Below are 15,174 nucleotides of genomic sequence, written 5' to 3'. Positions count from 1 at the left end.
CTACATATATATATATATATATATATATATATATATATATATATATATATATATATATACAGTATATTTCAATTTAAATGATTTATTTAAATAATTTCTATATTTGCCAACATATTTATTGTATTTGTTTCTATTTTTTTTTCAATTATATATTGTATTGTTTTACTCTATTTTTACTCTATTTCTATCCTGCAACAAATGTATATTTTTGATCAACACTTGTATCTAATGCTCTCTAAATAGCTGCCTACCTTTGCCTAGTTCAAAGGCCACTGACCCAAGTTAGGATTTTGTTCCTTTTTATTGCCTTCTCCATTTTACTTATTGCTATAAAAATTAAGTTGATGAAAATGTGACAGAACCTAAGATAATTTTTGCTGGCAAAAAAAAATTGTGCTTGTATAGAAAAGTTAACAGCAAACGAAGTGAACTCATGTAATTTATGATATTTCGGTATAATCGTTGAACAAGTGCAATGGATATGGAAATGTCAAAAAGGCTTAAAATTATTTTATTTATTTAATTATGATTGAATTTTTAAATGGGATTAATTTCCCATGTTTTCGAAAGCAATTTTGTGAATGTGGCCTTACAGAAGTACACTGTTGACACAACAGTATATTGTAATACCGCATGGTGTCAAATGAACGTCTAAACAAATGTGCAAGTATAACGACAATAACAATGGCTTTGTAGACTACAAACATAATAAAATATGTCTAGGACTCACTACCTGAAATATGTCATTGGCACATTTCCGGCAGAGGTTGTGTTGACAGGGTAAGATCACCACCGGCTTGGTGAACATCTCGAGGCAGATCGGGCAGATCAGCTGCTTTTCCAGGCTGTCCATGCTGTCGCGGTTTCTGGAATGCGATTGTTCCAAAGAACGTTTCTAACACCGAGAGAAATGCGCAATTTTCCCCCCTCTTTGACCGGCAACAACGACCTAGTTCTGGCAACGAAATGAAATGTGTTAATAGTGCCGTGTCACTGTGGGAGGAATGCATCGCCCGAGTGCTAAAACTTTTGCTCCCCCTCCCGCGGTGTCATGGAGCGCACTGTTTTTAGCACACACACGTCTACGCGGTCATGATTGCGTGACCATATATGAAAAGTGAATGCTTGAGGCCAGACAAAGCGTAACGTCGCCCCTTCCACAAAACCCTGAAACACCCCAAAATCACTAGAAATAAACATTTATAATTTCAGCCATAAAATACCCCTAAAACGGGCTTATAGTTGAAAAAAATTATGAATGGTTTTAAAAAGAAAGTTTAAATGTACTACATTTTAAGAGGATGTCTGGTTTTAATTTGTGGACCAAATTTTAAGATTACTATTGACTAATAAAACACTTTCAGTACAAATGATATTATTGTCTTATTAACTTGAGTGAAATGTGAAATGAAATTTTGAGCTTCTTTGACATGCTTTAAAGAATGTGTATTGGAGCTGGAATGGACTATACATGTTCATGCAAAACCTTGTGTCCTCCTAGTATAAGGCCCAAAAAGTGTCCTCCCAGTATAAGGCCCAAAAAGTGTCCTCCCAGTATAAGGCCCAGAAAGTGTCCTCCCAGTATAAGGCCCAGAAAGTGTCCTCCCAGTATAAGGCCCAGAAAGTGTCCTCCCAGTATAAGGCCTAGGGGTTTGAACCAGGGCTGCATTAAAGATACACAAAATTTACCACAGGAGTGTGTGAGAAGCACTCAAGTGCAGTGACTAATTCTGACAGGTTCAAAGGTCAAGATGTTTCAAATGAAAATAAAATTAAAAAAAAAAAAGTAAAAGGGAACATTTAATTTTTGACTAATTTTAGTCAAAAGGTGCTGGCTATCTGTTGGTTCCTCAAATAATGAAGACTACAGCAGGGGGCAGATCTTTCTCTTATAAAGCCCCACAGTTATGGAACAGCCTTCCAATCAGTGTTCGGGACTCAGACACAGTCTCAGTGTTCAAGTCGAGGTTGAAAACGTATTTATTTAGTCAAGCCTTTTATCAGTAGATTTCTCTTAGGTAAAGGCACAGATCTGGAGGGAACATGGATATAGAGTGTTTGGTGAACTGGTATATTTGTATGCTGTCGTCCCCTCACATTCACACGTTCACTCAGGTTTGTTGACGGTGGTGTGGTGGGTCGTCTCTTATCCCAGAGATCCCTCATGTCTGTGTTACCTTCTGGTTCTCCCTTTTAGTTATGCTGCCATAGCGAGTCTTGCGAGTCCAAACTGCACAGTGACATTAACTTTCGTACACCAATAGTTACACTTAATAATCCATATCCTTCTCTTCCGTCACCCTCTCTCTCTCTCTCTCTCTCTCTCTCTCTCTCTTTCGGTCGAGTTAAACATGCTCCTGAGGCTCCAGTGACCAGTGTTCCTGCCCCTCTCCCTCCTTGGATCTTCACACTTCTGTGCAGCTCGGGACGGTCTCTTAATTCGGAGTAGAATGGGTGCTTTGAGGACGGATTGGACTGTAGTTGGTGTCGGCGGTCTGCTGCACTGACTCGGGAGTGCAGTTTGCTTCTGATCATCATCACTGTACCCCACAACATTGTATATCTGCTTCAAATGGACATTTGGTGCAACCCAGATGAGGATGGGTTCCCTCTTGAGTCTGGTTCCTCTCAAGGTTTCTTCCTTATGCCATCTCGGGGAGTTTTTCCTTGCCACAGTTGCTCATCAGGGACAAACATACTTACACAGAACATATTTATGTTTAATCACCACATTATCTGTGTAAAGCTGCTTTGAGACAATGTTCATTGTTAAAAGCGCTATACAAATAAAAATGAATTGAATTGAATTGAATTAATTTTAGTGTTAGGACATTAATTTTGCCTGTTTTGGAATTATCTCATTAATTAATAGAACTTCAGTAATTAAATGACCATAGACCACTATTCATATCCATAAGCACTACTTTACATCTGTTAATTTTTTTGCTTGTGTTTACACTTTAATTGTGTTTGCAATTCAACACACCATTCCATTTCACCTAATATCTTCAGAAAGATAAACGTACCATATAATAAGCTAACAATTAATAATACTAATATACATTAGGGGTGTAACGATACGTATTCATACCGACATTTTTGGGTACATGGCTTTTGGTTCAAAGCACATGTACCAAGCGCAGTCCTTTTTACAAGCTGAACATAGTTTCTAAAATCTCCTAGGAATGTTTAAGTGGCAGACCACAAGTTTGTTTAGTCTCTGCCTCGCATTTTGAGTGCATTTTCTAAATTATTATTAAACTTGAAAACATACACAACAGTACCTGGTGTACAGAAAGAAACTAGAGTAAATACAGTGTCACTATGGCTACTCACTCTGTATTAGTAATAAGATTTGTTTTGCGCATGCATGAAAGCGCTGAAGAATCTATAGCGCTAGCTATGCTATGGATTCTTTAACGTTTTATGTCCAGCTTCAATAGTTTCTTTTAAAAGGAGAAAATCCTGACAATTGTGCATATCGAGGAAGTGAATGAATGAAGGATGGAAGGAATGAAGACATTTGTTACAGTATGCTAAAATAAGCAGACCTATTAACTTAATTAATAATAAACAAATAATTAATTCATTAATTAATTAACTTAACACCATAATCATGGCACTTTAGTGGGTTGGTTTATTAGGCAGCAAGTGAACATTTTTTTCTTAAAGTTGATGTTAGAAGCAGGAAAAATGGGCAAGCGTAAGTGTAAGGATTTGAGCCAGTTTGACAAGGGCCAAACTGTGATGGCTAGAAGACTGGGTCAGTGTATCTCTAAAACTGCAGCTCTTGTGGTGTGTTCCCAGTCAACAGTGGTCTGTATCTATTAAAAGTTGTCTAAGAAAGGAATAGTGGTGAATCGGAGACAGGGTCATGGCTCACTGATGCATGTGGGGAGCGAAGGCTGGCTGTGTGAAAGAAGGCAGTGTAATGCTTTAGGCAATGTTCTGCTGGGTCTGACCATCCATGTGGATGTTACTTTGACATGTATGACCTAATCATTGTTGCAGACCATGTACACCCTTATATGGAAACAGTATTCCCCTAATGGCTGTGGGCTCTTTCAGCAGAATAAGCACTCTGCCATAAAGCAAAAAATGGTTCAGGAATGGTTTGAAGAGCACAACAATGAGTTTGAGATGTTGACTTGACTTCCAATTTCCCCAGATCTTAATCCAATCGAGCATCTGTGGGATGTGCTTTACAAGTAAGTCGAATCCATGGAGGCCCCAACTTGAAACTTACATGTCTTAATGCATCTGCTGCTTCTTGGTGCCAGATATCACAGCACACCTTCAGGGGTCAAGTCTTGTGTCTCTATGGGTCAGGGCTGTTTTGGCAGCAAAAGAGGGACCAACACAATGTTGGGCAGGTGGCCATAATGGTATGCCTGTTCAGTGTACATCTAGACCTTAACAGTTTTACTGTGTGTCACAGAACAAACAAATTAAATTTTATACTTCATATACCTACCCCTCACAAAACATCCTTTACCCATCAATCCATGTAAACAGAAATACCTACACCTGTCCTCCTTCTACTAATCACATACACCTGTCCTCCTACTACTAATCACATACACCTGTCCTCCTCCTACTAATCACATACACCTGTCCTCCAGGTCCCTATTCCCCTTCACTCACCCTCCGATTTACTAGTTACAACCGTATATCAGCCAGACTACCTTCCACTCTTGTTCCCTGTGCGTCTATGCTCCTGGCTACGCTTCGAATGAAGCACTCAGTAAATTTACCATTTGCTACAGTCTCATCTCAAGCTCCCTTGTGTTTGCATGTTTAGACCAATAATCAGACCCGCCCCAGAAGTATTTCAGAGGAAACTCATTCAAGTTCTGGAAGGATTGCAAGATATCTATGTCATTGCACATTCAGAGTTCTGTGTAGTTCTGTGTTCCTTGTGTTCCATTTTTTGGGATGGTTGTTGTTGCATCACGAACTGAATAGGATGGGACACGTTGTTGTGTTAAATAAAAGTAATGTACGCACTGGAACATGCACTAACCCATTTATTTTAATAGGAAAGAATAGAATGAAACATATTTTGTTATGTTGTTTGTTGTAGCACCTTGGTCCTGTGGAAATGCTGTTTTGTTTCACAGTGTACTAAACTGTATATGGTTGAAAGAACTACAAAGCTTTCTTGAACTTTTCATTCTTTTCAAATGTCTCTCCTATAAGATTGTTGGCAAATATTTTTGGTCATTTTCAGGCCCAGCTTCGAGGCCAGACTTGACTGTAACAAGGCAGAAAGCTGCCATATCAAGAGTCAGCAAAGAAGCACAGAGAACTGTAGTGAAAACATTGACAATGGGGTGGTTTGCACTGGCCTGTTGGTGACAATACAAAGTACATTGCAAGGCTGGAGCTTGTGGGAGCAGTGCGGTGGATTGCCAAAAACGCAATAACATTGTCCATCCAGAAAATAAATGCAGCGTGTTGAAACTTTATGCTCTGGCCAGAGTTGTTTGCTACACTCACCATTAAAGCTATAAATGAACCAGGACCCATCTATCTCCCAGCACTTATCTCAAACCACACTGCATCACACTCCCTCTAATCCTCTAGCTCTGCTAGATTGGTCCAAACATCTTTCAGGGTACAAGGAAAAAATACTTTAAAACCTTTACAGTTCTAGCACTAGATAGTGAAACAAACTTCCACTTAATATCAAAACAGCAGACCCTTTAGCAGTTTTTAAATGTCTAAAGACATACCTCTTCTACTGTTTAAAAAAATCGTAGTCTGTGTTTTAATGGACCAGGACCAGTATGTGTTTATTGATAGAGACTTTTGTCGTCTGGACAATGGTCAAATGCCATAAATGTAAATGTTATTATTTAATTTTAAGAAAGGCAGTCATCCATTCAAATGATGCTAATATGGTCTTCTTTTATAATTTTGTTTTACTACTATAATATTTTTTCTAATGAATTTAGTATTTTTTTGTTTTCCTATTCAAGATATACTGCTTATTATAAATAATAAAATGTGTCCAGCTTTGCAGTCATTAAAGTTTCATGCCTTTTTTTCTGTTTGCTTTTCTAGCAATTACAAAAATTATGTCCATTTAATTTTTTAATTGCTGTGTTTCACAGCGAACAATGCTGTACAGCTTTTAACCCTCTGTTTCAGTAGTCATAAAGGCCTAATAATAAAGGCCTAAATCCTTGCTTAAATCCAGTTAATTTAAATGTGAGTTCACCCCTCACATTTCAAGAATAATTTTAGTATATATATATATATATATATATATATATATATATATATATATATATATATATATATATATATATATATACAAGGGACAATACTATAGAAATTAAACTTGGATATATTTTTTAGAAAAGTCACTGTGAAGTTTGCATAGCAGATCAGATTTACTGCCATCTAGAAATAACTCAACATACAGCCATTATTGTCAAAATAGCTGGCAACAAACGTGGGTACACCCTAAGCTCAACCATGCAAAATCACATGTCCATCATGTTCATATATTTATATGCTTGACAGGACCATACAAATTTGTGTATCTTGTATTAGAGCAGTTAAACTTCGGTGCTTTGAGTACAATTCTCTCATACTGAACCCTGGATGTTCAACATGGCACCTCATGGCAAAGACTCTCAGAGGATTTGAGAATTAAAACTGTTGCTCTTTACAAAGATGGCAGAGGATATAAAAAGATAGGTAAAACCCTAAAACTGAGTTACAGTACAGTGGTCATGGTCATAGAGTGGCTTTTCAAGACGGGTTCCACTCAGAACTGGCCTCGCAAGGGTTGATCACAAAATTAAGTCCCCTGCAAAACAGTTTGCTGAAGACAACATGTCCAAGAGCATGAATTACCAAAAAACACAACCTGTGGTCTGATGAGACTAAGATAAACTTGTTTGGCTCAGATAGTGTCCAGAATGTGTGGCGATGGCCTGGTAAAGAGTACCAAGAAAACTGTGTCTTGCCTATAGTCAAGCATGATAGTGGTAGCATCATTTTCTGGAGCTGCATGAGTGCTGCTGGTACTGGGGAGCTGCAGTTTAATGAGAGAAACATGATTCCAACATGTACAGTGACATTCTGAACCAAAACATGATGCCCTCCCTTCAGAAACTGGGCAGTTTTCCCCACATAATAAACACAACTCCAAAATGAAACTGCCTTGCCGAGGAAGCTAAAGGTGAAGGTGATGGAGTGGCCAAGTATGTCTCCATATGATCTGTACCCTACTGAGTGTGTCATCCTCAAGCGGAAGGTTTAGAAGCACCATGTGTCTAACATCCAGCAGCTTGGTGATGTCATTATGGAGAAGTGGAAGAGGATCTCAGCAACAACCTGTGCAGCTCTGGTGAATTCCATGCCTAGGAGTATTAAGGCAGTGCTTGATATCAATGGTGCTCACAAAACAGTGACACTTTGGACACAGATTTGACATGCTCACTTAGGATGTATTCACTTATGTTGGCAGGTATTTTGACAATAATGGCCGTATGTTGCGTTATTTTCAGTGGACAGTAAATCTGTACTGCTATACAAGGTGCACACTGACTAAAGTATATCCAAGTTCAATTTATATAGTATTTAACTTGAGGAGATACACTAAAATTGTTGCATAAATGTACAGTAAATAGACGGCAAATTTAAATTTGAATGTCAGAAATTTGTTTCTATGAGTAATATCACCAATGATCAAGCCAGTGGTGACAGTGGAAAGAAAAATTCCCATAGAGAGTATGAGTATGAGAAAAATTTGTATGAAAGGAACCAGACTATCTGGATGAATCCAAATGTTCTTTAATTGTATGTCCATAATTGTTGAGGTCATCAACTGTTCACCTTTAGACAACTGATTGCAAAATTGTTCATGACATTCAGAGCCCTAAGCCACCATAACTAACTGTTCATATTAATTGCAGTCCAAATCCACCTTCATGATTCTTTTGTTTAACCCTCCAGTGTAGCCTTATGGATCTTTAGGCTGTTCATCTGGAACCATCCTCAAGCACAGCAAGTGGTTTCCAAATAAAGAAAACTCCCTCCAGAAGTTGGGCAGAGTTATACCAGTTCTGTCAGAAAGAATAAGGAAAAACTTTGGCAAGTATTGTGAGAAATTTCACCAGTGTTTGAATTAACAGGCAATGCTACTAAATGCAAAATGTATGTAAATATAATTTTTTTCTGAAAAGTTATATGTTTATGTTATAAATTAGATGTTACATCACATCTATATGTAAATACAAAAAAAGTAAAACATTCCAAACTGTCTTCAGATATTAATAATTTGATCTCAAAACCTACACAAATAAATTGGCCCTGACATTCCAATAGTTTCGAAGGGGACTGTATTGCATGTAGCATTGTATAAGAACAGAACGAAAACACAATATAAACTCTATGGGGCAAAAGGGGGAAAATTATGTGTGTCTATTGAGAATTGTCATTTTATCTTTAAAAAAGTCAGACTTGTGAAAGTCTGATTGATTTCTGAAAACAGAGCAAGGGGGAGGTGGTAGCTCAATGTAAGCTGGATTTCTGATCAGAACGATAATTGAAGGTCGCTGTGGTTCAAGGTAAATGGATATTAAATTGCATTTTAAATAGTAAGAATGTAAAATATAGGATGGTGGACAAGCCAAAAATTAGGAAATGGCAAATACAAGCAGAAACCCCGTTGAAGCACAACCATAGTCATCATTATTTGCCATTATTAAGCATGCACACACACAGACGGTTTAATTCCCCAAGGGGTTAAAAAACCTCATGTATAACCTCAATAACAAAAAAGTTGGGAATAAAATATATAGGTTTAGGAGCAAAACATACATTTTACACAGCCTACCAACTTTTATGGAACTGGAGTAGCTATTTTGGCTACACAGTCTAATCCACCAAGAATGAGCGGCTTCATCTCCCAACTAAACAGGAGAGTCGTTTAAAAATCAGGAACAACTATTTAAAGAAGTGACTGTGCAGATCTGTAGTGTTTAGATTAAATGGACTTTTAAATCTTTTTTGCAGAAATCATCTCGACCCACAGGCCACATGGTGCCACTAGGCTTCGCTGCAATCGCCCAAATAATTAAAGTGAAAATCTGTCAGATAAAATACCCGCTAAATAAGAATTATTGCTTGTTTAACTGTCCTACATACATCCCTCTTGATCATCGTTACCTTAAATTCCTTGAACGACGCCACACGTTCTGTCAGTATTTCATTTAATTGTTTTTTTATTCGATCGCTTCAGTGCCTTTTAGAAGTCTGGAATCAACAAACTTTTTTTCTGAAAGAAATGGTTAAATAATCATCCAGTACGAGCAGGTGGTGGGCCTGTATTCCTATCTGACGAGTCCGATTGTGCGGCTTTAAGTCGCAAGATCCCACCTCCCTTTGGCTTTTCAGTGGTTTCGAAAGGAGTTGCGTGGAGATGTGTATCACCGAACAACTAGTTGTACCATTCAGTTTTGTCTTTTCCAAAACAGTCAGATGTTTTTTTTCTCTAGCATGAGGCCTATGTAGATTCTGGAAGTCCGCCTGGAGCGCGAGTGTCTGTGTATTCGTAACTTATGTCACTTATTCCAGCTGCGGATCGGACAGCGGATCAGACGAGTTACAGACATCGTTTTCTGTGCTGAGATTTTTTTTTAAACATTTAAACTCAGGAAATGGTCTGATGTTGGAATGTATTTTAGACCTTCGACAAGAATGGACGGATTGTGGAATATATTGTACATATTTGTTTCCGCATACTAATATAAGGAAGCGTATAGTGGTAGTGAATAGTGTTTTGGTACGCGGCCTGGTTTTCAACTATCGGACATACACTAAAGACTGAATTATGGGACAGAGCCAAACCCGGGACGAGTCAAACACGCCGCCAGCTCATTGATAGATATCTTATCAAACTTTTATGCGACGACTCGTAACGCTTTAAATGGATCACTGCACTTTTGTTATGTTTTTGCCCGATTAATTTGACATTCATTCGTCGTATCGCCTGAGAAACCAATGGAAGTATGTTACCAGCTGCCGGTGCTACCACTGGACCGGCCAGTACCGAAACACGTCCTGGGCCGGCGTGGTGCCATCTCCATCACCTCGAGTTCGGGTTTGTTCGGTGGTCCTGCCCCCCGCCAACTCTCCAAGGTATGTCTGTTCGCCCGGTACCGCGTGCCAATACACGCTTAAAGTCACAGCACACGATTCAACCACACCTGAAGACAACTAACAATATCTTCCTGTTGTAATTAACACATTACAATAACATTTCACCTCATACATTATAGGAATGATATATCTTTGGAAGAAGAATGCATTGTGTTTCTGAATATAGATTTGGAATTGGGTTTCTGTTATTATCAAACTGCTATAGTGAAGGTGCTGGACATGTATCTTACACTGAGCAGTGGAGCTCTCCTCTTTATTAAACACTGTTTTAGTTTAGAGTTTCCCCTTATCCAAAAGGCAGGAAGGCCATGGTTGTTAGTTCAGCGGTCGTTCTAAAGGCATATCAATGCTACTTTGTAATAAATGTGCTCAACAGTGGCTTAGATCAGTTGAGTGCAGTAAGTAATTGTTCTGAGCTCAGGCTGAAAGCAGTGTAAGGACAAAAGAGAATTGTATACATGCATGTGCACAATGCACAGACTTATACAAGTGGGTCAGTGGAGCACTGATAGAAAGGAAAAGGAAAAAGCCTGGATATTTATTATTATTATTATTATTATTATTATTATTATTAAAGCTATTTAACAAAGGACACAAAAATCTGTACTGCTATACAATGTGCACACTGACTAAAGTATATCCAAGTTTAATTTATATAGTATTTAACTTGAGGAGATACACTAAAATTGTTGCTTAAATGTACAGTATATAGACTGCAAATTTAAATTTGAATGTCAGAAATTTGTTTCTATGAGTAATATCACCAATGATCAAGCCAGTGGTGACAGTGGAAAGAAAAATTCCCATAGAGAGTATGAGTATGAGAAAAATTTGTATGAAAAGAACCAGACTATCTGGGTGAAACCAAATGTTCTTTAATTGTATTTCCATAATTGTTGAGGTCATCAACTGTTCACCTTTAGACAACTGATTGCAAAATTGTTCATGACATTCAGAGCCCTAAGCCACCATAACTAACTGTTCATATTAATTGCAGACCTTACAGCAGACCTTACAGCAAGCTGTTTGGTGTTATCAAATTCCTCACAAGGTACTGAGCTTACATATGATGAGTCAAACTAGCACATGATAGAGTAGCAGACAAACCATAGGACAAATGCAGCACTGCATTAGGTTGTTAAATTTGGTTGGATTTAGGACAGTGTTATTCTGCTTAGATAATGTGACATGTACTCCATACAGCTGAAATCAAGTGGAATTATTGTCATAGCCATGCTGTTTAGAAACTTCATCAACACCTTTATGAATTCAACAGTGGTGGTATTTAGACTAAGATCATACAAATAAAATAAAGAAAGAGTTTAAAGAAAGAGACTCTTGCCTTATTCTCATTCTTTCTCTCAAATCCACGTATAAACGAGCCTGCATCACAGCATTCTTCATCCAGCCTTTGAACTGGTAGATATCTAATGTACGTATCTAACTGTCAGCCAGGATTATTGCTCAATTAAACATTTGGCTGTATGTTCAGCTGAAATGTAGTCATCCTAATATTTGTATAGATATCTACCAGTTCAAAGGCTGGATGAAGAATGCTGTGATGAATGATGAAGAATGCTGTGATGCAGGTTCATTTATATGTGGATTTGTTTACATAAAGATTTTCAGGAGCTGTTGGTTTTAACTTCTGTGTAATATTTAATGGGAAACAGTAATACAGAAGAGGCCTGTCTAATGTACAAAAGCACTTTTGTATTTACTGTTCAGTGAATAGGACTAAGTGAAATTTCTTAAACCGCTAGGTTCTTACATGTACTGTAGTATTGTGTATTACAGTGGAATCCCGTTGTACGAGCATAATTCGTTCTTGAAAATTGCTCGTAGGTCCATTTGCTCGTATGTTCGAACTGATTTTCCCCATAAGAACGAAAGTAAAAGTGATTTAATCCGTTCCGAGATCTCATTCGATCGCTTATTTCTGCACTTAAAAAGTAATTGTAGCCTATTTTAACAAACAAATACAGCGCAAATTACCGTAATGTAAACATAATTTAACACTTACTGTCAGGGAGCTCCCTGATTCTTCTCCAGTGCGTGCCCCGCCCACACGGAGCTGCTCGCCGGCTTACTAATCACACACCTGACTCTCGTTTAGCACTCATCGCCCAACCATATATAAACCCCTCATTCACCCTCACTCGCTGTCCGTTATTATCAATGGTTTGGCTGTACATGTCACGATTCACCCGTGCTTGTGGTCAGCGGCACGCGTCTCCTACGCGCTCCTTTGGATATTACACAGACTGCTTCTCATCCAGTTCTGGACTAGTGGACTGCGCTCCCACCGCGCACCACTGGATTACATCCCAGTTACTGCGTGTGCGCGTTTTTGCAAAATAAACTTTGCTTTGACTTCGGCTTCCGCCTCTGTTTCTCGCATAACACTTACCCATGTGGTAGTGGTTGATTGTGAATGTGAGACGCGCACCACGCTCATAACCTCCTCGGTTTCCATGGTATTTCTATTTACTTTCGTTTTCACAGCACAATCACTGATTTACATGGGAGACATTTTTCAAGATTTCTAGTGAAATAAAAATATAAAACTAAAAAAAGTTAAGTTTTTGCTGCACTGAACAACGAGAGTGACCGAGTAATACGTCATTAACTAAGAGACTGATGCGACCCTCCACTGAAAACAGTGAACCGGCAGCGTGGGCTTGCTCGTGCCTTCCAAATTTGCTCGTGAAACAGGGTAAAATTTTGCGAGCAAGTTTGCTCGTATCTCAGTTTGCTCCTACAATAGGTTGCTCGTACAACGGGGTTTTACTGTATCTGTTAATAAGCATGTTATGGTATTGTTACTGTACCGAATAAGTAATATTTTGTGGAACTTTATGCAAAGGCAAGTGATTTTTACAAGTACCAACTGCTTAGCTGCATGCTCACAATAACTTTCTTTCGGCTTCTCCCATTAGGGGTCGCCACAGCGGATCATCCGCATGTTTGATTTGGCACAATTTTACGCTGGATGCCCTTCCTAACACAACCCTCCCCATTTATCTGGGCTTGGGACCGGCACTAAGAGTGGCTGGGGTTGGTTCCCTGACCAGGGATCAAACCCGGGCCGCAGCGGTGAGAGCGCCGCATCCTAACCACTAGACCACCAGGGACCCTAGCTGCATGCTCACAATACTTTAATATTATCATTACATCTTTACTATAATTATATATTTCAACTTGTCTACTACTTCAGTTTTATTGATTATAAAGATCTTTGTTGATACATCAAGGACTAAATAAATTCAGCATATTACAAGTTCTGCAAAAAGAAATTGACATTCTCTCTATCTATGTTGGTCTTTAAAGCCTGAGAAAATATTTTCTACTATGAGTAGTGGAAAAATACAGAATGTACTGACATTAAAGTGAATATATCGTCTAGACTGGTGGACATCTGAACATAAGACCAATACAGTCTTGGTAAAAAGAAAGTACACTCATATAAGTTGGTTGAGCTTCTGTAAATAAACAAATAAACTTTGCTGACAACAGCATTTTGTAGGTTTTTTTTAAACAATCATTTAGAAACTAGATTGGAGAAATATACCTTGATCCCATAGTCTTTTAATGCAACCAATCAAGATACACTGAAGTTTGTTAACTTTCAATAAAATGAGTTTTATCTATATTGATTCAGAAATGTAGTTTAAAGCTCTATAATGCAAAGGAGAAGCCATATGTGAACATGATCCAGAAATATCACTGTCTTTTCTGGGCCAAGGCTCATAGTAAAAAGGGACTGAGGAAACTGTTCTGTGGTCATATAAATTGAAATTCGAGATTCTTTTTGGAAACTATAGATAGGATCCTGTAAGGGACACAGAAGGGGCAACATTCCCCCAAAACTCTGTTTTCTAATTTCTACTGCAAAAACAATAGGAGTTTATGAGATTTGCAAATCATTGCATTGTTTTTATTTACATTTTACACAGTGTCCCAACTTTTGGGAATTGTGGTTATAATTATACTGTATGTGGAATATATATGTTCATGAACAGTCATTGAGAGTGTGAACTACAGTGTGAGTTTACACTCGCACTTTGAGCGCATTTTATTATTATTATTATTATTATTATTATTATTATTATTATTATTATTATTAAGCTTGAAAACATACACAACAATGCAAGGGGTATGATAAAGACACTAGAGTGCAGTGTCACTGTGGCTGCTCACTCTGTAGCAGAAATATGATTAGTTTTGCGCATGCATGAAAACGCTAAAGAATCAATAGTGCTAACCTTTGCCACTAAACCAGGAAGTGGTTGCAGCTAATGCTATGGATTCTTTACTGTTTTATGTTCAGCTTCAAGAATTTCTCTTAAAAGGAGAAAATCCTGACAATTCCGCATACCAATTTAGTAAATTTATGATAAATGGAAGACATTTGTTAAAGTATCCTGAAATAAGCAAAACAGTTGAGTAGAGTAGAAAATTAAATATTAAATTAAAACACACACACACACACACACATTTTTCCATTCATTAAATTTTATTTAATCTATATAATTTGTGCCAATTTAATTGATTACTCAATTTAATCAATATAATAAATGTGTATTGCAACAACTGTTGATGTTAACAAATCTTAATAAAAAACGAAAGCTATTTTTCTTGCATTTCTTCCTCCTAACTGTAGCGAAATTGTAATAAACCATGACTTAAAAAACGTGCATACCGAACTGTGAATTGTGTGTGCTGCTACACAACTAGTTTACACTGTTTTAAAAATGTTCACCTTTTTAAACAAATACACAAGAGTTCTACTGTGGTTTTGTTTGGAACTATTTTCATCACCGATATTCAGCAAAAACTAACCTATGAAGTTAAGCTTGGTTAATAGCAGGTCTCCATGCAGTATTACAGTGCACTAAGGGATGGTAATGAAGATGTGGTTTGGCAAGTTTGGAATGGAAAAAATTAAGTGGTCTTACCAGAGCCCTAACCCCAAATCTAATGAACACCTTTGGT

At 37.8% G+C, this 15,174-nt stretch overlaps 2 protein-coding genes and 1 long non-coding RNA gene across 6 annotated transcripts in view; 1 reads left to right on the top strand and 2 right to left on the bottom strand.

Moving 5' to 3' along the window:
• Positions 1-1,844, bottom strand: part of trim55a (tripartite motif containing 55a) — a 29,191-nt gene extending 27,347 nt beyond the window's left edge. The window contains exon 1 of the mRNA XM_046877026.1: positions 734-1,844. Coding sequence (XP_046732982.1) covers positions 734-853 — 120 coding nt within the window. The 5' untranslated portion in view covers positions 854-1,844. The remainder of the gene's footprint in view (positions 1-733) is intronic.
• A 5,949-nt stretch (positions 1,845-7,793) lies between these two features.
• Positions 7,794-10,174, bottom strand: LOC124402940. Its single transcript, XR_006928811.1, has 2 exons — positions 10,036-10,174; positions 7,794-8,081 (listed from the first exon to the last, which is right to left on the bottom strand). It is a non-coding gene; the product is annotated as an uncharacterized LOC124402940 (long non-coding RNA).
• LOC124402939 (high affinity cAMP-specific 3',5'-cyclic phosphodiesterase 7A-like) overlaps positions 9,187-15,174 on the top strand; it is a 27,032-nt gene continuing 21,044 nt past the window's right edge. For all 4 annotated transcript variants that reach the window (XR_006928810.1, XM_046876387.1, XM_046876386.1 and 1 more), the window contains exon 1: positions 9,187-10,158. Coding sequence is in view for 3 of the 4 variants with exons in the window: in XM_046876386.1 (XP_046732342.1) it covers positions 10,021-10,158 (138 nt within the window). In the remaining variant the exon portion in view is untranslated. The remainder of the gene's footprint in view (positions 10,159-15,174) is intronic.

The sequence above is a fragment of the Silurus meridionalis genome, chromosome 20 (assembly GCF_014805685.1).
Source record: "Silurus meridionalis isolate SWU-2019-XX chromosome 20, ASM1480568v1, whole genome shotgun sequence".
Lineage (NCBI taxonomy): Eukaryota > Metazoa > Chordata > Actinopteri > Siluriformes > Siluridae > Silurus > Silurus meridionalis.
Note: the sequence above shows the minus strand (reverse complement) of the source record. Positions and strands in the feature narration are given on the sequence as shown.